Source organism: Equus asinus, chromosome 4, assembly GCF_041296235.1.
Source record: "Equus asinus isolate D_3611 breed Donkey chromosome 4, EquAss-T2T_v2, whole genome shotgun sequence".
Lineage (NCBI taxonomy): Eukaryota > Metazoa > Chordata > Mammalia > Perissodactyla > Equidae > Equus > Equus asinus.
In genome coordinates this window covers 19,030,083-19,051,236 of record NC_091793.1, presented here as the reverse complement: position 1 = coordinate 19,051,236, position 21,154 = coordinate 19,030,083, and the positions used below count along the sequence as shown (strand labels likewise).

Below are 21,154 nucleotides of genomic sequence, written 5' to 3'. Positions count from 1 at the left end.
GCGTGGGGCGCAGATCTCACAGGGCTGGTGCCCTATAAGCAGAGGGAGAGACAGCAGAGCTCTCCAGCTCCCTCGGAGGACAGGCCGCGTGAGGCCACGGCAGAGAAGGAAGCCCTGCACACGCCAGCGGGCAGTGCTCTCCAGAAACGCCCTGCCGGCCCTGGCACTCGGACTCGCGGCCCCCAGGCCCGTGAGACGATGCATCCTGCGCCTGAGCCCTGGGCTGCGGCTTCTCGCTAGGCAGCCCCTGGCTTGCAGGACGCCACTCTGCACACCCTCGCTTTCAGCAAGGACGCCCGCCCTGCGCTGCGGCCCACACCTCGGTCAGTGACGAGACCCGCTAAAAACAGCCCGGCAGGCACGGCAGCGCCCTTCAGACGGACCCTGGCGGGAGACCAGGAGCCCTCGTTCCCGATGACGCGTCACAAAGCTTCTGTAAGAAAGCAGGCCACACCGTCTGCCGCAGCTTTTATTATATTCATGTCTACAAATTAAGCTTTTAAGAAAGATTCACAAAATATGCAGTTGAAACCACATTTCTGGTTCATCAAATTTCACATATATTTTACTGTGAACAATATATTCTAATGCTGTCTAAAACACAGCCAAATTATTTTTCTTTATTCATTTATACACATTCTATAATTTTTTGAAAACCAAGATTAAGATAAAAAAATATTACAAAACTACCCAATTACAACTACTGTTTTCCCAAATACTGAGGTGTTTTCCATGGTGCATCTTCTCACCTTATTCATTTTTAATTCTGTACACTGGATCGATTAATAAATGCACTTAGGGAGTTCTCTTACATTTCTCATAAATTCAAACAGCAATACCCGTCAAAAGATTAATCCCCCCGGTGATGCAGAAGCTTAGGTTTGTTAAAAGCACTCACTGGCAATTATTTTGAAATGTATAAATCATATAAGATAAACAATTTACAAAGGGACAGACGACTTGAAACATTATTTTGCAATCACCTTAACATATGGAAATACAAGCGATGCAGCCTGTCAAATTAGACGCCAGTCACGTTCAGTCGCTTGTTTTTATTCTTTGCTGCTTTTTAATGAAACATGCGCTGTGAGCTTTGTTTCTCCAGGCCCAGCGAGCACCGGCTGCTTCTGGCAGCCCTCAGCCCGTGAGCCACACAGCACCAAGACCCCCACGTGAAGGCTCGTGGCCCATGGCAGGCGGGGGAGCCCTGTCCCCAGGCCCCTGGAGGGACTAAAGATTCTCAGGAAATAAAGCGAGGACATGCCAAAAGGAGGACACGTGCAGGAAGTGACACCAGAAATGACAATACAGCTTCCACTACATTAAAAATAAGAATTTCTCAAAAGAAATATTAAAAATCAGTAATGTACATACGCCATGTGAAAAAGTAGCAAAACGATCTGCAATGTGGGCTGGTCTTCACTGCAGTCTGCGTTGTGGTCACTGGGTCGTTTAAAGAGGAATTTCTCCAGGAAACAGAGCCCAGACATCAGTATTAAGAACCATAGCGATCCTAGAGAGAGAACCACAGTGAGAGCTCACGGACACAGTCAGTTCCTCATTCTCACACACGCGGAACGCTCAGCATTACCAAAACTGACGCGGCAACGACACAAAGCTGCCAGGGCCTGGCATCTGATACCAACGCCGCCCCCGAGGACGCAGTGACTGAAGCGGGCGCTGCCACAGCCGCGGCTGCCCAGTGCTGAGGACCGCTCGGATCAACATCCTGCCTGTGGCCACTGTGTCTGAGGCTCCCTGGGCTGTGGGAAGGACTGCGAGGCAGGGAGCAGAGGATCTGGGTGTGCAGGGCCAAGTGGGGGGCCCTCTTGGGGGCAAGTACGACGACGGGAGGCCAGCGGAACACATTCGGAGTCTCAACCCTGAAATTCTGGTTCAGCTGAGTGATCTTGCAGAAGCAACTTAACCTCTCTGTGCCTGTTTCTTCACCTTTAAATAGGGATGATCATCCATGATATTGGGATGTCACCTACTTGGAAGGACTGATGTGGACTCAGCTGACCGAGGGGACATGAAAGGGCTCTGTGAATTCTAACCACAGGCTGTGTTAGCAGCAGCAGGAGCCCAGGCTGCAGGAACTCCCCACAGCGGGCCCCACGCCCTGGGAATCCCTGAGAGGCACCCGCGTCCACGCAGATGAGGTCCTACTCCTGAGGGCCGGGTTTTACATCAATGGCAGCATCCTTCTAAGATGGCGTGAGCAGGACGGCTCCCGAGATCAGCCTCGCGGGCGACCCGGACGGCCCGAAGTTGTTACGTCTGAGGATGCTCCATCCTCACCTCATTTAAGAGCCTGAAATTCCATCAAAGACCCCACTTGGGGAGCAGTGAAATAAAGTCTACATATTTTCACTCACCAGAATGTGGTTTCTGAATAACTTTTAATTATATGGAAATGCTTATAATGGAACATCGTGGAGAGAAGGACATAAAACCATATATACAATATAATCCTTTTTTAATTTTACGAAGATATGCCTAGAAGTCTAGAACTAAAACAAAATATACCAAAACATTCACATAAGTTTTCCCTGTGAGGTGGGATTATAGATAATTTTTATTTTCTTCTTTATATTTCTCTGTTCCAACATAGGGGAAAAGCGGATAATGGTCTGACCATTCCTGCAACAATTCCCCTGGAGTCATATGTTAGAAAATTTGAGCAAACATGACACCATAATTTCTGGTTTTCATGAAGTCCTGGGTGATGCAGTGGCCAGCATATAAATCAGTCACATCAAGTCTCGCTTTCCAGCAGTTGAAGAATGATCCAAATCTCATTTTCCAAACCACGAGCCCATCTCCCTCAGCCCACGGCACCCGGCTGCACTGACCTGAATGGAAGTCATGACCCCGTTGGCGAAGACGGAGAGCTTCCCGGCCACGGAGCGCACGCCCTGCTTCAGCTGGGCCATGTCGGGCGCGGTGGGCAGCACGCTCGCCAGGTTGTAGTTCCCTGCAGCAGAGCAGACGCTGGCTCGTCACCATGCCGCGAAGGGCACGACCAGCGCCCGGGGCCTCGATGACTTTCGAGAATGTGGGCCCTCCCCTCCTTCTTCCCACAGGCAGCAGCCATGGTCAAGGGCAAAGGACCCTGCAGTGCGGTCGGGACTCGCGCTTCAGCGCCAGCCCCACCGTGAACCAGCCGCAAGGATCCCCGTGAGGCAAGATGTAGCACTGGCTCCTAAGACCATCTTGGTTCAAATATGGGCATGGCCACTTCCGAGCTGGGTGCCTTTGGAGAGGTTCCTTACCCTCTCTGGGCCCCCATTTCCTGTGGGTGCTTAACACAGACAGACAGGTGAGCATTCATTAAGTGACAGATGGTAGACATCTGTGGTTTGTGTGTGCTCAGCATCCTTTCCCCTCTTTCAGTAAAAACTTCCTCCCTTCCTTTGGAGTGGCCTCTCCATCCCAAGGGGTGGACACATGACCCAGGCCTCACCAATCAAAGCCTTTGGAATTCATGCATCCTCCAGCCACAGCGTCTGCTTGCCTGGTTATGGCATGGACGAGGCCAGCGGCCTGTGACCGCGGTGCCCCCCTCGCTGCTCCAGGAGGGGCCAAGGAGGCCCGGGCAGCGCAAAGGGTGGGCTCGCCCAGAGCGGCAGGCTACATGGGCGGTGAGCCTGTCCTGCCGCTGTGGTCAGACTTGGAGCCCTGGCCGCTCAGGCCAGTTCTCCCGGGAGAGGCGAGGCTGGTGCCAGCGGGCTCTGCTGCTGAAGTGTCAGCTGCCCCGAAACAAACAGCATATGCCACCAATGCAGGTGACACGCCAGCGTCATCACACAAAGGGTCCCCAGCGCTCACAACCGGGGCTTCATGGTGAACTGTTGACACGGTTGTCACAGGACATGGGTGGAGCTCGGTGACTGCAAGTGAACCCACACCCTGCAGGTCCTCTGGGACACCAAGCCCAGCTACTCCCTCAGCTCCACACATGACCTGTCTACATCGCCTGCCCCTTAAGCAATAGAAGCCAGGTCCCTTTCCAAGAACAAAACAGAACGGACGCGTTTATCCTGCCGCACAGACGCCACCCAGGAGAGACCCACTGTCCATGTGCAGCCCTGCCCGGGCGCCACGCGGGGCGGGCCCAGGCTGGCTCTTCCCCTCTGCCCCAGCTGACGTTTCAAGCTCCATAGGCCTCTGCGATGACAGAGTGGAAGCCCAGCCCAGTGACAGGATCTGGGTTCAAATCCCAGCACAGCCACTTACCGGCGGTGCCACCAGCCTGTAAAATGGGTCTTTACAGCAAATAAGGAGCCCGTGGAGCCTGAGCACAAAGGGACAGAGTCACAGCTGCTCCATTACAAGGCAAGGTCCACAGTGGCCAGGCAGGTGTGGCCCAGAGGTCGGCAGGGGTGACCTTGGCAGAAGTGCCCTCTTATGAGTTTCCAGCTTAAGAAATGTTTAAAGAGGAGAGCAGAGCTGAGGCAGGACAGCTATGGGACCACAATCCCTCACAGACAACATTCAGTCCCCAGGTGTCCTGAGATGGCTGCCCCAGTGTCATTCCTCCCCTCCCCTTCTCTGCACAGTACTCCGAAATTCTAACCTTTGCAGAAAGGTGTGTCCTGGTGACAGAGTTCTGGTCAACGGGAGGCAGGGAGAAACGACTTACAGGGCCAGAGCATGCCCTTTGCCTCCTTCCTGCTAGCTGAGATGCAGATGTGATGGCTAGAGCTGGAGTAGCCATATTGGGCACGAGGTGAAGTAGAGAATGGAGGTCAGGAGTAACAAGATGAAAGGGGCCTGAGCGCCTGACTCGAGGACACACCAGCCCTGACCTGCCTCCCCAGAACTGGACGTGAGAGAGAAAGCAGCTCGGCTCCGAGTTAGCCTGTGTTACTGTGCGCCTTCACCGCTTACTAATCCTCACCACTGGTCTAAGCTCCTGGGCATATAAGCAACTCTCAGCACCTCCTGGAGCAGGCATCAGGTCCTGGGCAAGGAGGCGCCCTCCTCCCTCTCCCCTGCAGGTCTGCTGCCCTGAGCTTCACGGGCTCCAGACTGGAGGAAACTGACCACGGATCCCCCGTGTCCCCCTCTGGTTTCTGGGAGCTGTGTGTCCTGAAGGCTGCCCCGGGCAGCCGCTGGAGAGGCTGGCGACAGCTCTCCAAGACCGTCCAAGTGCGCTTGGCCACACAATGGCCTGCAGGATGTGGCAGCGCATGCCACTTCCTCAGGAAGAAAGAGGCTCCTTGACCCGCGGACTAGGTCAGGTCCCCCATTTCCCGCTACGGGTTCCCGTAACGCCCACAGTGGGCCTGGTGCTGAGGACTCCAGCGCGGACCTGCTCTCCCAGAGCGACGCCTCCTGGGGCCGGCAGACAGTCATCGGCCACAGCACGCGGTGAACCCAGTGGCAGTTCGAGGCCGCGCAGCGGTCCGGGCGCGAGAGGCCTGGCCGGGCCTCTGCTGGCAGCAGTGGGGGCAGGCGCGGGCGGGCCGGAGCACCCTGAGGAGGCCTACTGCCCGACGGGCCGTCGGGGGCAGGAAGAAGTTCAGGATGGTGCCCAGCTTTCCGGCCCGAGAGCCAGGAAGCGGGGCTCCTCCCTGAGACGGAGGCGGGGGGAGCGGGCCTGCGGGCAGAGCTGCAGCCGCGCCGGCCCGGCGCACGGCTGGTGTGGACGCCCTGCAGCCGTCAGGAAAGGCCGGGTGTTCTGTTTAACAACCTTTGCGTGCCGGCTGCGGGGAGGGCCGGCAGGGGTCTGCTCGTCAGTCCCTCGGATCCAGGCCCCTGGGGCACCTCTCAACTTGAGGAGGCACGGACCCCACCACAGGGAAGGACACAGACGACGCACACTGGCTCTCGAAGCTCCAGCCGAAGAGGGACATGTTGCTGCTGCGCACCTGTCTCTGGCCCTGCGGCATGACAGCTGGCGGCAGGTGGCTCCTCAGCTCCTCAGCTGTGCTGGAAGAGGAGCTGGTGCAGTGGGGACCACGGCGCAGCCTGATGAGGGGTCCCCTGGCCGGGGCCCCCACTTCCAGAGCTCGGAGGTCCCCCGTCCTTTATTCACTCAACACACACTAAGGCTTCCGGCCGCCCGGCGCTAGGCTGCGGAGATGAGGCCGGATGGGTCCCGCCCCTGAGCAGCTCACGGCCCGTCGGTGGAGATGATCATCGGATGGCCGTGCCCCGGGGGAGAGCACAAGGTGGCGAGAGTGTGCAGGGGCCTAACCAGGGAAACGAGAAGGAACAAACCTGGAAAGCCCAACGGGGCTGTGGGTCTGACAGGTAGGGGAGCCAGGCACAGCGCAGTACTCCTGCCTGAGGACAGAGTCCAAACCCCCAATAGCACTTCGAAAGATCATTCTGGGAGGAGGGAGAAGAGGGGAGAGGGAAGCCCCGCCCGGAGGCCCAGCCTTGGGGGACCTGCGGTTAGGCTCCCTCCCGAGAGACCAGCGGAGCCATGGTCTGTGCAGAGGGGCGGAAGGTGGAAGGGCCTAGGACGACCTCCAGGCTCGTCAAACAATGAACTGTCAGGAGAGTATCATGTACCAATCTCCCTGGAACGGAGACAAATCAAGAGAAAAAGGATTTCCAAGGCCACATGAACAGCGAGTGTAACAAGGACCAGGAGCCCTGCAGCCACAACTCCCCTCACACGCTCGGCAGCTACAGGTTTGCGAGAACTCATGAGCCTCCAGTTTGTATAAACACATCTGGGTTGGCAACGCACAGCTAGGACGTGTGACAGACACGCTTAGCAGACAACCAGACACAGTCACAGGACTACAGCCCAAGGCCCTAAGGAGGCCACCGTCCTGGACTCCACGCCAGAGCAGGGGGGAAGGAGAGCGTGGCCAAGGTGGCTCAAGGGACCCTCAGGATCCAGGGGACGACAGCCACGGAAGCCCGCACAACGCACGGAGCGAATGACAGCACAACGCACGGGGCCCAGGACAGAAGGGTCTGCGGCGTCCCGGCACCAGGTGGGCCTGCTCGGAGTCAAAGAACCAGAACTGTTTTCTTGAAAGAAATACACCAAGAGGGGCAAGCTGGGTTTTAAGCTTCTTTTGTTCCAACGCTGCTCTCACAAAGCTACTTCTGCTCTGCTGTTTGGTGCCCTGAGTGGCTCCCTCCCGAGGCAGTGCCCAGCTGACGGCAGCCCCACACCCCCGACTGACCCTGCTCTGTGAGAGCGACCACAGGCAGTGATGCGGCGCCGGGCCCGCTGCAGGTGCTCACGTCTGCTCCTCACTCGGTCCCTCCAGTACCCAGACAGGGAACAGCCCGTGGGAATTGTCAGGGCTCCTGGTTGAACCACGTCCCCGGGAAGTACCTCACTTCACCAGGAGGCATTTCAAATTCCGAACCATGCCCCCAACTGCACCCCAGAGAAACGATAAAGCCATTCTGCCATCTCCCCAATGACACTGATGTTTCACAGAGAGGGAAACATTCTAAGATCAGGAACACGGAACAGTTTCTTAAAACAGATTTTGCTCTTTGCTGAAATGCACTCTAAATAAAAAGTAAATATTTAATAACAGCTGTTCAATGCTCTTACATTTAGGCAGCTATCAAGGGCATCTTTTACAAGCTTGATGGAAAGTGCGGGACAAGGGAACCATGGTCAGAGCCACTAGGGCTGGGAATGGGGGCGGGGGAAGGGGCAGGCGCTGCCGAGCAGCAGACCGGCCCACTGGGGAGGGGCAAGGTCTCTGGGGTCTAGCACCTAGGGTGCACCTTACTGTGACTGTGAGTTCCCATGAACGGAGTTTGCCTGTCCATGAGGACATGAGGCCAAAATAATTAACGGATCTTTGTTCTCTGAAAGGGGACAGGAAGGCAAACATAGGCTGGTCACAATTTTCCATCAACAAGTGGAAAGGCCGCTCTCATCTGATCTCCAAGAGGTTTTGTCAGCATACAATAATGTTTCCAAGTGAAACTTCCAGTAACTTGAATGACAAAAGCACATGCTGCTGGGGATGATTTTCAACACAGTCGGTTCTCAAGGACTGACCTGCCCCCCGTGCCAGGGCTCCTGTGAGGTGACCAGCACTGACCCACAGGGGGCAGATGGGACTGCTGAGACCCTCCAAAGGGGCCAAGCTCCCCTGCCAGGGGCGGTCAGAAAAGGAAGCTGCCCGGACAAGAGGCCAGGACATAGAAAGTTTGGAGATGCGAACACAACCTGCCCCCTCAGACTCAGGGCAGGAAATGTCCAGTCAGAAAGCAGCCTGGCCAAGAGCAACAAGCCCCTCCTGCCTGAGGTCAGGGGGCAGAGCACAAGGTGCCCCCAGCCCAAAGGGCACCATACAGCGGCCGAGATCCCGGCCCCTGCCGGTCTCTGAGGTCAGCACACCCCTCGGCGCACCGGCACCGCCTGGCTAGCACGCCGCCCCGCCCCGCCCCCCCACCGCAGCACAGCAGCCTGGCAGCACACACTGCACCGAGGGCCACAGTGGGCCTTCTAATGCCCCCAAACCCCGACACAGAAGGCCCCAACACTCAGGCCTGTCCTGTGACCTTCTCTGCTGCGTTTCTCTCCGAACTCAGAAAACAGTTATTCTCTGTGGCTGTAAGACCAAGGGGCTGCCCGCGTTGGTGAGCCCACGCCCACGCCCCCTCCTCCAGGGCTGGAAAGGAGGCAGTGCGGGCGGTCCTGGGCCTTGGGCTTGTCTGCTAAGGAGTGGCTCCTGAAACGGCCTCAGAGGACACTGCCTCTGTAATGTTGGCGGTGACATGAGAGGACACATGGCCCTTCCCTAACCTCTTCAGCCCGGCTGAGGCCCGGGTGGGACCCAACCACAGCTCTCCTACTGGGCACAGAGGCACAAGCAGAGAGGACCATGGTTCTGACGTCCGGGATGCGCCCGCACTCTGCGGCTCCCTCCCCGGGGCTCCCAGACCTCTCACTGGAGTCTGGAGCCTGAAGAGAGGAGGGGAGATGGGAAATTCCTCTCCGCCTGCTTGTTTCCAAAGCTGCATCTGTCTTCCTGGAAGACGGGCTGGTGTAGGCCCCCGTTCTGGCTGCTTCTGCCCACCCCCGGGGCCCAGGACGGCCTGGGCGGGCCCACCCTGTGACAGACACCGAGGTGTGCCTTACACACAGCACCTCATTTAAGCTGCATTACAATCTTGTGAGGTAAGTATTACCCACCCATTTCACAGACGAGGAGACTGAGGCTAAAAGCGACACAAAATACTTGAGGTCTCACAGTTAGGGAGTGGTCAGCGCCACACAGGAGCCTGGGGCTGCCCACCTCCCAGGCTGTAACCACACAGACCCAGGCGCCATGTTCACACTGTGCCAGGAAACACTCATCTGTGACAATGTTTCAGGAAGACGACTTGCCGGGTCACTTGGGGGATGTTGCTTAAATTTCGTGACTTGTTTTCCCCACATTTGAAGCCTAGAATAGTAACTTCTGCTCTACCTGACTTAGAGACTAGATAAGAACATCAAAGGATGGTTGCTAACATATCGTGGACAGGTAAAAAGTCCTATCCGGAGAAGGTGCATTCATGCGGCAGACACAATGGCAACCAGCCTGGTTGGCACCCCCGTTACCTGCTGTCTGCTTCCTCTGCTCGTCGAACAGATCAGCCGAGCTGATGGAGGAGCTGGCCGAGAGCCTCTCCAGCCGCGCCCTGGTTTCATACTAGAGGGGACGGGAGAAGGAAACGTCAGACTCCAGATACCAGGAACAGTTTCACACAAAGAATCACTGAAGAGCTGTCACTCGAATGCATTTGCCCTCCCCAGGCGCCCTCTCCAACAGTTGCCACTATCATGGCTGGGCCAGGGGACAGCATGACACTCACATTCTGCAGATCACAGGGGAACAGATCAACATACAACCACGGCCAACGACGGTCAGTGCGAGGGGAAAACCCAAGGGCAAGGCAATGACATCTCTATCGTGGGAAAGGCCACTCCAACAAGCTCTCTTCCAACATCCATTATGTGATTTTATAACTGAAGTCGAACGTCATCAACTTTAAAACAAGGCAGATTTTTAGGGGGTGGGGGAATAGCCAAGTGGCAACTCTAAATACTCTCAAAATGCTGGCGAAAGCTCTACCACCACAAAATAAAAGCAGTACACTCTAGGAACCAGTTCTCTAGACAGTCCAAGAAGCCTAGCATGACACCTATGTCCAAGAGTTTCGTGTAAGCCCACCAGCACTTCCGAATCAGAGGGAACCCTTAACCCTCTCCATTTTCACTGCAGTCTCACTGCTTAGCAAGACCCCACTAAGGTAAGCTCATTAACATTTCTGAGAAAAGAGGCAAGAACCTGAAAATAAACATATCTACCCTCCAAAACCATCTGTATACTTTATTCAACTATGGCTAAAATTATTAAGTAAATTACAGCTGTATCAAACACTGCCTGAAATTCTTTCTAAAGATACTGAACGGTTTTTTGTTGGTGAGTTGTAGAGTTCTTTATATATTTTGGATATTAACCTCTTATTGGATATATGATTTGCAAATATTTTTTCCCAATTGGTAGCTTGTCTTTCCATTTTGTTCTGCAGAATACAACTCAACAACAAAAAAACAAACAATGTGATCAAAAATGGGCAGAGGATCTGAACAGACGTTTTTCCAAAGAAGATATACAGATGGCCAACAAGCACACGAAAAGATGTTCAACATCCCCAATTATTAGGGAAATGCAAATCAAAACTACGATGAAATATCACCTCACACCCATCAGGATGGCTGTTATTAAAAAGACAAGAAATACCAAGTGACGCAGAGAACATGGAGAGCAAGGAACCTCTGTGCACTGCTGGTGGGAGTGGGGATTGGTGCAGCCACTATGGAAAACAAGTCCTCAAAAACTGAAAATTGACAAACCATGTGACCCAGCTATTCTACTTCTAGGTATTTATCCACAGAACACGAAAACACTAATTTGAAAAGATATATGCACCTCTATGTTCGTTACAGCATTATTCACAACAGCTAATACTCAGAAGCAACCTAAGTGCCTATCAATGAATGATAAAGAAGATGTGGTATATACATATATACACAATGGAATACTACTCAGCCAAAAAAGGGACAAAATCTTGCCATTTGTGACAACATGGATGGACCTTGAGGGTGTTATGCTAAGTGAAATAAGTCAGATGGAGAAGGACAAATACCATATGACTTCACTCATGCGTGGAAGACAAAGAAACAAACATACAGATATGGAGAACAGATTGCTGATTGCCAGAGGGGAGGCGGGGTGAAGGGGCACACATGTGCGGTGGCAGATGGCACCTAGACTTTTTGGTGGTGAACAGGAGGTAGTCTATGCAGAAGTTGAAGTATGGCATACACCCGAAATTTATACAGTGTTATAAATCAACGTGACCTCAGTAAAACAAATAAAAAGATATCGAATGGATGGCTACTCAAAACACTGGGAAAGGAGTAAGAGAAATACGAGATACAGTCCCATTTCCCATCGCTCCTTTGGCTGGGGCAGCGAGGTGGGTGACTAGTCAGACGGACCGGGGTTGAGTCTCGGCTGCAGCACAATGGGGCCAGGGTCCTCTCAGCCTGAGGCCACCTCACTCAGCAGCCACCACCTCCTCTCACATCTCCCAGGCTGCTGCTTGCTTCCTGCTGTATGGGGCCGCAAAGAAACTCTCTGAACACTTACATCAGCTTGGGCTTGTCTTCCAAAGTACATATCTGATGAAATGGCTTTGATGTTGCCAAACTTCTTCTGGGCCTCATCTGTATTTTCAGCTGGCTCATAGTCTGGCTTGCGGCGAGCAGTGGGTCTACAATTAAAAACAGCCAAAATAGCGGTGACATCAGCAAGGTGGTGGAATAGGAGTTTCTATCATCATCTCCCTACAGAACGCTGATTTTGACAATCACCCACAGACAGGAATGTCTTTGTAGGAGTCCAGGAGTTCAGCGGAGAGGTTCCAGCACACCACCGGAGGAAAAAAATCCAAGACTGGATGCACTGAAGAGGGTAAGAGAAGCAGTTTCACTTTGCCCATTCACCCTCCCCCAAGGCAGCACAGCTCAGTACCAAGAGAGATCCACCAAGTCCACGATTTCTTCCATGGGGGAAAGTGACAGGGTGGCGAGTGGGTGCCCAGTTTCCCCAGCTGTGTGGGACATTGCCAAGGAGGCCCACTTTTTTTTTCATGCCACCCAAAATACTGAGGGGATGATCTTCATGGCTTAGGGGCTTGGAGAGGCTGGAAGCATAGCAGCCAGGGCTCGGAACTCATCAAAGGCATGGGAATCCTACTAACCACTTCGTGGACTCCAGGAGGAGGCCCACTCAAAAGCTGCGGGATACACTCTGCCTGTGGAGCCTCCAACTGGCCCACAGGCACCCTCCAAGGCTCTGTGTGCCTCACTCACACCCCCCCTCACAGCAGGCTCCCTGTGCATGCCCCCAAGGATGGTGAGTGCCAGCTTTTGCAGACAGCTAGTGAGCATGCACAGAAAGCTAGCCCAACTCTGTGGGATTGGCAGGAAGCACACAAACTTGAGCATTTTAGGGCACCATCCTAGGGAAAGCAAAGGGGAGGCTCTCAGTACCTGGCCTGGCTTTGTGGGATCAAGAGAAGGCATACCATCTTAAGAATTCACCCCCAAAAGGGAACACAAAGTATGGAGTGGGTGCATCCACAGCAAAGGTCTGAGAAAGCCTCGGAATCTCTAGCAGGGCTGACTGTTGAAGGTATTTCTCTCCCAAAGCCAGTCACTAAAAACTGGGGGAGGTGGCTGTTTCTACAAATGCAAAGACAGCAACACAAGACTCCAAGGAACACGAAAAATCAATGAGACATGACACCACAAAGGGACACAATAATTTTCTTGTAACTGACCCCAAATAACTGCCTGACAATGAATTCAAAATAATTGTTTTAAGGAAGCTCAGCAACCTATGAGACCACAAGTACACAACTCAACAAAACCAGGAAAACAATACACAAACAAAATGAGAAGTTCAACAGAGAGACAGAAATAAAAAAGAACTGAAGAGAAATTCTGGAGCTGAAGAAGACAAAGAATGGAATGAAAAATGCAATAGAGAGCATCAACAACAGACTCCAGAAGCAGAAGAAAGAACCTGTGAACTCTAAGACAAGACATTTGAAATTACAGTCATGTGTGGCTTAACAACAGAGAAATACATCGTTAGGCAATTTTGTCATTGTGTGAATATCATAGAATGTATTTACACAAACCTAGATATTATAGCCTACTACAAACCCTGGCTATATGGTTCTAATCTTATAGGACCACCGTCATATATGCAGTCTGTTGTTGACTAAAATGTCATTATGCAGCACATGACTGTATCCAGTCAAAGGAGAAAAAAGGAAAAAGAATGAAAAAGAGTGAAGAAAGCCTATGTGAATTATGGGACACCGTCAAGAAATTAATTTACACAGTATGGGAGTTCCAGGAAAAAAAAGAGAGGGAGAAGGAAGCAAAGCTTATTTAAGAAAATAATGGCTAAAAACTTCCCAAATCTGGGGAGAGACATATGGACATCCAGGTACATGAAGTTCATAGGTCCCCAAACAGATTGAGCCTGAAAGAGGTCTTCACCAAGACATATAATAAAACTCAAATATCAAAGGCTAAGAGAGAATTCTGAAAGCAGAAATAGAAAAGAAACTCAGCACACACAATGGAAGCCCCACAAGACTATCAATGGATTTCTCAGCAGAAAGCTTGCAGGCCATGAGATAGTGGGATTAAATTCTCCAATCAAAAGACACAGAGTGGCTGACTGGATATAAAAAACAAGATGCAACTATATGCTGCCTACCAGAGACTCACGTCAGCGTTAAGGACACACATATGCTGAAGATGAAGAGATGGAAAAAGACATTCCATGAAAACGGAAACCAAAAGAGAGCAGGGATAGCCATATTTATATCAGAGAAAACAGATTTTAAGTAAAAAACTACAAGAAGAGACACAAGTCATATGGTGATAAAGGGGTCAATTCGTCAAGAGGATATAACAGTTGTAAATATAAATGCACCCAACATCAGAGCACCTAAATATATTAAGCAAATATTAACAGATCTAAAGGGAGAAATAGATAGCACTGCAGTAACAACAGGGGTCTTCAACACCCCACTTTCAACAATGGAGAGATCATCCAGACAAAAAAATCAATAAGGAAAATTGGGCTTGAACTATACTTTAGGCCAACAGACATATAGGGAACATTTCATCCAACAGCAGTACAATACACAGCTTCAAGTGCTCATGGAACATTCTCCAAAATAAATCAAGCGTTAGGTTACAAAACAAGTCTTAACAAACTTAAGAAGACTGAAATCATATCAAGTATCTTTTCTAACCAATATGGTATGAAAGTAGAAATCAATAACAGGAGGAAAACTGGAAAATGCACAAATAAGTGGAAATTAACACATTCCTGAACAATCAATGGGCCAAAGAAGAAATTAAAAGAGAAATCAAAAAACATCTTGAAACAAATGAAAATGGAAATACAACATATTAAAACTTCTGGGATACAGCAAAAGTGGTTCTAAGAGGGAACTTAATAGAGAAAAATGTCCACATTAAGAAAAAAGAAGTATCTCAAATATGCAACCTAATTTTACACTTCAAGGAACTAGAAAAAGAACAAATCAAGCCCAAAGTTACCAGAGGAAGGAAATAATAAAGATCAGAGCACAAATAAATGAACTAGAGACTAAAAAAATAATAGAAGAGATCGACAAAACTAAGAGCTAGTTTTTTGAAAAGATAAACAAAATTGACAAGCTTTTAGCTAGATTAAGAAAAGAGAAGACTCAAATTAAAACCAGAAATGAAAACGGATACATTACAGCTGATAGCACAGAAATACAAAGGATCCAAGAAACTACTATGAACAATTATACGCTGACAAATTGGATAACGTAGAAGAAATGGATAAATTCCTAGAAACATACAACCTATCAAGACTGAATCATGAAGAAATAGAAAATCTGAACAGACACAAGTAAGGAGATTGAAGCAGTAACCAAAAATCTCCCAACAAAGAAAAGCCCAGAACCAGATGGCTTTACTGATGAATTCCACCAAACATTTAAAGAATTAATACCAATCACTCTCAAACTCTTCCCAAAAACTGAAGAGGATGGAACACTTCCAAACTCAATTTACAAGGCCAGCATTATCCTGATACCAAAGCCAGACAAGGATACCACAAGAAAAGAAAATTAAAGGCCAATATCCCTGATGAACATACATGCAAAAACCTTCAACAAAATACCAGCAAACTGAATTCAATAGTACACTAAAAGGATCATAAAGCACGATCAAGTAGGATTTATCCCTGGGATGCAAGGATGTCTCAACATATGCAAATCAATAAATATGATATACCATATTAACAGAAAGAAGGATAAGAATCATTTGATCATCTCAATAGATGCAGAAAAAGCAGTTGACAAAATTCAACATCCTCTCATGATAAAAACTCTCACAAAGTAGGTGTAGAAGGGATGTGCCCACAGAACGAAGGCCACATGTGACAAGCCCACAGCTAACATCGTACTCAGCGGTGAGAAACAGAGCTTTTCCTCTAAGATCAGGAATAAGACAAGGGTGCTGCCCATTCTTGCCACTTCCATTCAACACAGTAGTGGGAGTCCTAGCCAAGTAATTAGGGAAGAAAGAGAAGGAAAAGGCATCCAGATCACAAAGGAAGACATAAAATTGCCTTTGTTTGCAAATGACATGATTTATCTACAGAAAACCCAAGACTCCACCAAAAAACTGTTAGAACTAATAAATGAATTCAGTAAAGTTGCAGGATGCAAAATCGACATACAAAAATCAGTTGCATTTCTGTCCACCAGCAATGAACTACCTGCAAGAGAAATTAAGAAAACAGTCCTATTTACAAGAGCATCAAAAACAACAAAATACTTAGGAACGAATTTAAATAAGGAGGTGCAAGACTTGTACACTGAAAACTATAAGACACTGATGAAAGAAATAGAAGATACAAATAAATGGAAAGCCATCTTGTGTTCACAGATTGGGAGAATTAATATTATTAAAATGTCCTTACTACCCGAAGCGATCTACAGATTCAGTGCAATCCCCATCAGAATTCCAATGGCATTTTTCACAGAAATAGAAAAAACAGTCCTAAAATTCACATGGCACCACAAACGACCCTCAACAGCCAAAGCAAACTTGAGAAAACAAAAAGAACAAAGCTGGAGTTATCACACTTCCTGATTTCAAACTGCATTACAAAGCTATAGTAACCAAAACAGTATGGTGCTGGCCTGAAAACAGACACACAGGTCACTGGAAACAGAAAGGAGAGCTCAGAAATAAACCTATGCATATATGGTCAACTAATCTTTGACAAGGGTGCCAGAAACACAATGGGGAACAGACAGTCTCTTCAATAAATGGTGTTGGGAAAATATGCAAAAGAATAACACTGGACCCTTATCTTCTACCACTTATAACAATTGACTTAAAATGGATTAAAGACTTAAATGTGAGACCTGAAACCATAAAACTCCTACAAGAAAACAGGGAAAAAGCTTTTTGACATTGGGTTTGGCAATGATTTTTGGATATCACACCAAAAATAGAGGCAACGAAAGCAAAAATAAACAAGTGGGACTATATCAAACTAAAAAGCTTCTGTATAACAAAGGAAATAATCAACAGAGTGAAGGGGCTACTCAAAGAACGGGGGAAAATATTTGCAAATCATATTCTGATAAGCCATCAATTCCCAAGATATGTGAGGAAATCTTACAACTCAACAGCAAAAAAAAAAATAATCTGATTTAAAAATGGGCAAAAAGACCAAAATAGACATTTTCCCAAAGAAGACATACAAATGGCCAAGAGGTATATGAAAAAGTGCTCAACATCACTAATCATCAGGGAAAGGCAAATCAAAATCACAATGAGATACCACCTCACACCTGTTAGGACGACTATTCTCAAAACGACACGAGGTAACCTTTGGTGAGGACTGAGCCCCTGTGCACTGCTGGTGGGAATGCAAACTGGTGCAGCCACTGGGGAAAACAGTATGGAGGTTCCTCAAAAAATTAAAAATAGGAATACCATATATCGAGTCATCCCACTTCTAGGTACATATCTGAGGGAAACAAAATCAGTATCTTGAAGAGATATGTACACTCCCATGTTGGTTGCAGCATTATTCACAATAGCCGAGATATGGAAACAACCCACGGGTTTCTCAATGGATGAAAGGATAAAGAAAGTGTGGTATGTAAACACAATGGAATATTATTCAGGCATAAAAAAGAAGGATATCCTGCCATTTGTGATGCCATGGAGGAACCTGGAAGACATTATGCTGAGTGAAATAAGCCAGATAGAGAAAGGCAAATACTGTATGATCTCATTTACATACGGAAACCAAAATTAAAAAAAAAAGTTGAACTCATAGAAAGAGAGTAGAATGTTGGTTCCCAGGGGCTGGGGGGTCGGGGAAAGGGGCAGATTTTGGTCAGAGGGTACAAACCCTCACTTGTAAGATGATTAAGTCCTGGGGCGCTAACGCAGAGCAGGCTGGCTGTCATTAACAATCCTGCACTGGACACTTGACATTGCTGAGAGAGCAGAGCTCAAGTGTTCTCAGCACAAAAACAAAAACAAAAACAAAGCGGTCAAAACAGGTTAAACTAATTTGAGGTTTAGGCAAATGCGTCTCTCATTTATAATGGAAACTTGCGCCATTTTACTTTTTAAAAAGCCTACAGCAGCGGTTTTATAAAAGGATTTCAGGCCACTTTAAAAAGCCTGAAAATTCTAATAAAAAAACGAATAAATATCCAAACCATACAACACTTGAAGGAATTTTCCTACTCAAAATAGGCCTATTATTACATCTTCAGTTCCATGGGTCAATTAGCAGATACTGAGCACATTCTTGGTAGTGCACATAAGACCCTGCTCCACATCACGCAGGATACAAACAGGACGAGCAGAACGACCGCATGTTCCAGCTACCTAGGACAATCCCAGGGCACACCTGTTGTCCCCTCGCACGCTCCACAGTTCCCTGGTTTGGACAATAAATTATACAGTCCTCCATTCATAATCGCCAAAAACAAGAGACAGTTCTTCAACAGGTGAATGGATAAACAAACAGCAATAAAGAGTAATCAATAAAACAGCACGAGTGAGTCTCGAATGTGCTGTGAAAAGTCAAGGAGGCCAGGTACTGCATGACGCCACTTACACGGCCTTCTGGGCAAGGGAGAACGGTAAGGTCAGAAAACAGACCAGGATACAAAGAGTATACTTGAAATAGAACAAAATCATTTACTAGTCTTCAGAGAATTTCCCAGATGCACGGATTCACTCTTTACAATCCCACTGTTTTGCTGTTCATACCTGTCTGAATAGCCTGTGCTTTTCAGAATTGTGTCCGCATCTTTGATGGTCTCTTTTTTCCAATAGGAACTTGAATTGTCATCCCAGCTAGGAAAAGAACTGCTCTTCAACTCCATCGGCTCGTCAAAGTACCTGTATAAGAAAGAGTACAACAGTGACTCTGGAGGACCTTACTGGTATCCACCCACGCGGGGCACACGGCGACTACATTTCCCAGCTGCCCTGAAGTTGGGGGCAGCCACGTGACTCAATCTGGCCGATGCAACAGGAGCAGGCACGAGAAGAGTCATTTCCAAGGCCTTTAAAGTACCCGTGCTCCGCTCGCCCAGCCCTCTCTTCCCTTGTCGCATGGAAGTCGCGCTTCCCAAGCACTGCAGCCTCAGGCAGGTGAGTCCACTGGACAATCAAGGTGCCACCCGGAGGACAGGGAATCTGGACAATCACCTGTCTCCTCAGCTGACTTTTATGAATAAGAAATAAACCATCGTCATGTTAAGCCCTTAAGATCTGGGGGGATGTTTGTCACTGCAGCATAACCTGGCTTGTCTGGACAGCACGGGACATCTTTGAGTACTACCCACTATAGGTTACATATTTCATTTTCTTCAGGTCCAGTTCTGCCTAGTTAGGTAGCCACAAATAATGCTGCTGGGCCTGGAGAACCAACCCCATCTGAGGAGCTCCTTGTTGGCAATCTCCGCCATGTGAGCCACGGTATAAGGCACCATTCCTAACAGTGCCCACCACTTAACAGAAACGATGCTGACTAGCCTCCTCCTGGAGTCAGAGCCGAAGCTTGGATCACGGGCCACTGTACCACCCTGCAGATGCTCTTTCAGTCTGGAGCTCGAAGTGAACTTGATCTCTAAGCACCTCAGAGGAGATGCTGGCCTTCTGGGTCGGTTTATACTTTCATTAGCCGAGCATCACTGAGCAGGGCATTGCTCAGAGAGCAAAATTCAACGGCAGCTCTCAGTCCTGGTGGTGAGAGGAAAACCTTTGAGCAAGAGCAGCAGGCTTTGCCGGAACAGGACAGAGACTGATAGATGAAGTGGATGTGCCGGAGCATTAGTAAGAGGTGACTGTGCCAGCTCAGAATTCATGACAGCTTAGGGTGGAAAAAGCCTGGCCAGATGCTCCTGTCAAAGGTGGGGTTCAAGAAGTTCGGAAGAAAGAGGCAGATCCCATGGCTTAGGTCTTAGGAAAGGAAGGATGATGGAACACAGTGCAGGGCTTTCAAAAATGCCCCCCAGGCTTTCTGCAGAGAGTAAGACCGGAAGCACAGAGCAAACACGGTGAGCACCAGGCCCAGTGTCACGGGAGTCGTTCAAAGTTGGAAAGCCTGGCGTAGAGGGGCCTGCAGTCAAAGATGAATATGAGAGGGCAGCAGGAACCTGCAAGAACAAACAGACCAGGGCCCCAGAGGAGCTGAGATTTGGGGGGAAAACTGCTAAGAACAAATATACTTTTCCTGGCAGAAAACCAAAGGGAGGAGGGATAAGCCTGCTGTGTGAAGCAGATGGTGTGCCTTCACATGGACAACAGAGAAAAAGCCGAATTTCCAAATGTGGCTTCTGCCTTCTCTGGCAAGGAGGTCATTAAGAACAAATCTCGTTACACGGGACTTCTGTCCCCGGGAAGGAAAACACGCAGCGTTCAGAGCGTGTCTGGATTTCAGCTAGAAACTGACCACGCTCTCCCTGTGGCTGAGCAGATGAGGTACAGGCTCTGCTTGGAGGAACAGAGACAACTGGCCCCTGTTGAGAGAAGAGACCAGGACGACGACAAGGCCTGCAGTCACATCAGGGAAGAAGGTTTGAAAGCTGCGGGACGCATGTTGGCCTGGAAAGCTATCTTCAAGTATTTCAGGCACTTATTTGTGAGGGCCCAAGCAAAAGACCTACGACCTATTCACGGAGGAATTTAAATGACATGACACTTAATAAGCACCATGAGGGGCCAGGCACTCTGTGGGGTGAGGCCAGGCAAGGAGGCAGGTCAGTCCCTGACCTCACGAGGCTGGCTGATCCGGCTCAGACACCCAGGAGACGTAACGGAGGAGGCAGCGTTTCTCACGGAGCTGCCCATGGCCTGAACGGTTGCCCTGAGGAGGAGGAGGAGGAGTGAGAGGGGGCTGCACGGCCCTGGGAGGCACTCGGAGGGGGGCGAGCACTGGGCAAGGGGTGTCCGGGACTTTCAGGCTCTTCACAGAGCTGAGGTGCTAGCACTTAGGACTTTGTGGATTTAAGGACATATTCTCACTTATATAAGCCAAAGGGCTTCTCCTGGAACACAGGGGCATTGGGTTTAAAAAAAAATGACCAGACTATTCTAAAACCAGGATAGGATTCTGCTAGGATCCTACTAGCAGCACGAGCCTGTTCGGCGCATTCTACGTGCCAGGGCGGGGAGGCAGCGGGGTTGTTCGTCTTCCGACCTTCTCCCCCAAGGCTCCCTGAGCCCCCACCAGTGCAGCAGGCACGCAGCAACTTGCCGGGGGGCAGGAGATGCTCGGCCAGGCTGCCAGCAGCTGGGTGGGAGGAGGGGGGAAGGACCGGCTCGGGGTCGCAGCGCACTTGCCTTTCTGCAGAAACAACCGACGGCCCTGACCTCCGAATCTGGATAGACTTACTCATGTTTTGATTTCTAGATTCCAGCTCTCAATGCTTTTCACTCTTATTTGGGCCCTTTCACTCTGTCTTCATCCAACCCTGAAAACACCCCTTAAAATCCTTTAATAAGAGCACCCAGACATCACACGTG

The 21,154-nt window shown here is 49.6% G+C and overlaps 1 protein-coding gene across 1 annotated transcript in view; it reads right to left on the bottom strand.

Annotated features, from left to right (window-relative positions):
- Window positions 1-431: 431 nt before the first annotated feature.
- The window catches only part of ARFGAP3 (ARF GTPase activating protein 3), a 55,598-nt gene continuing 34,875 nt past the window's right edge, over window positions 432-21,154 (bottom strand). Inside the window, exons 12-16 of the mRNA XM_014864397.3 lie at window positions 18,392-18,523; window positions 11,646-11,769; window positions 9,548-9,638; window positions 2,856-2,977; window positions 432-1,513 (exon numbers count right to left, since the gene is read on the bottom strand). Coding sequence (XP_014719883.1) covers window positions 1,496-1,513; window positions 2,856-2,977; window positions 9,548-9,638; window positions 11,646-11,769; window positions 18,392-18,523 — 487 coding nt within the window. The 3' untranslated portion in view covers window positions 432-1,495. The remainder of the gene's footprint in view (window positions 1,514-2,855; window positions 2,978-9,547; window positions 9,639-11,645; window positions 11,770-18,391; window positions 18,524-21,154) is intronic.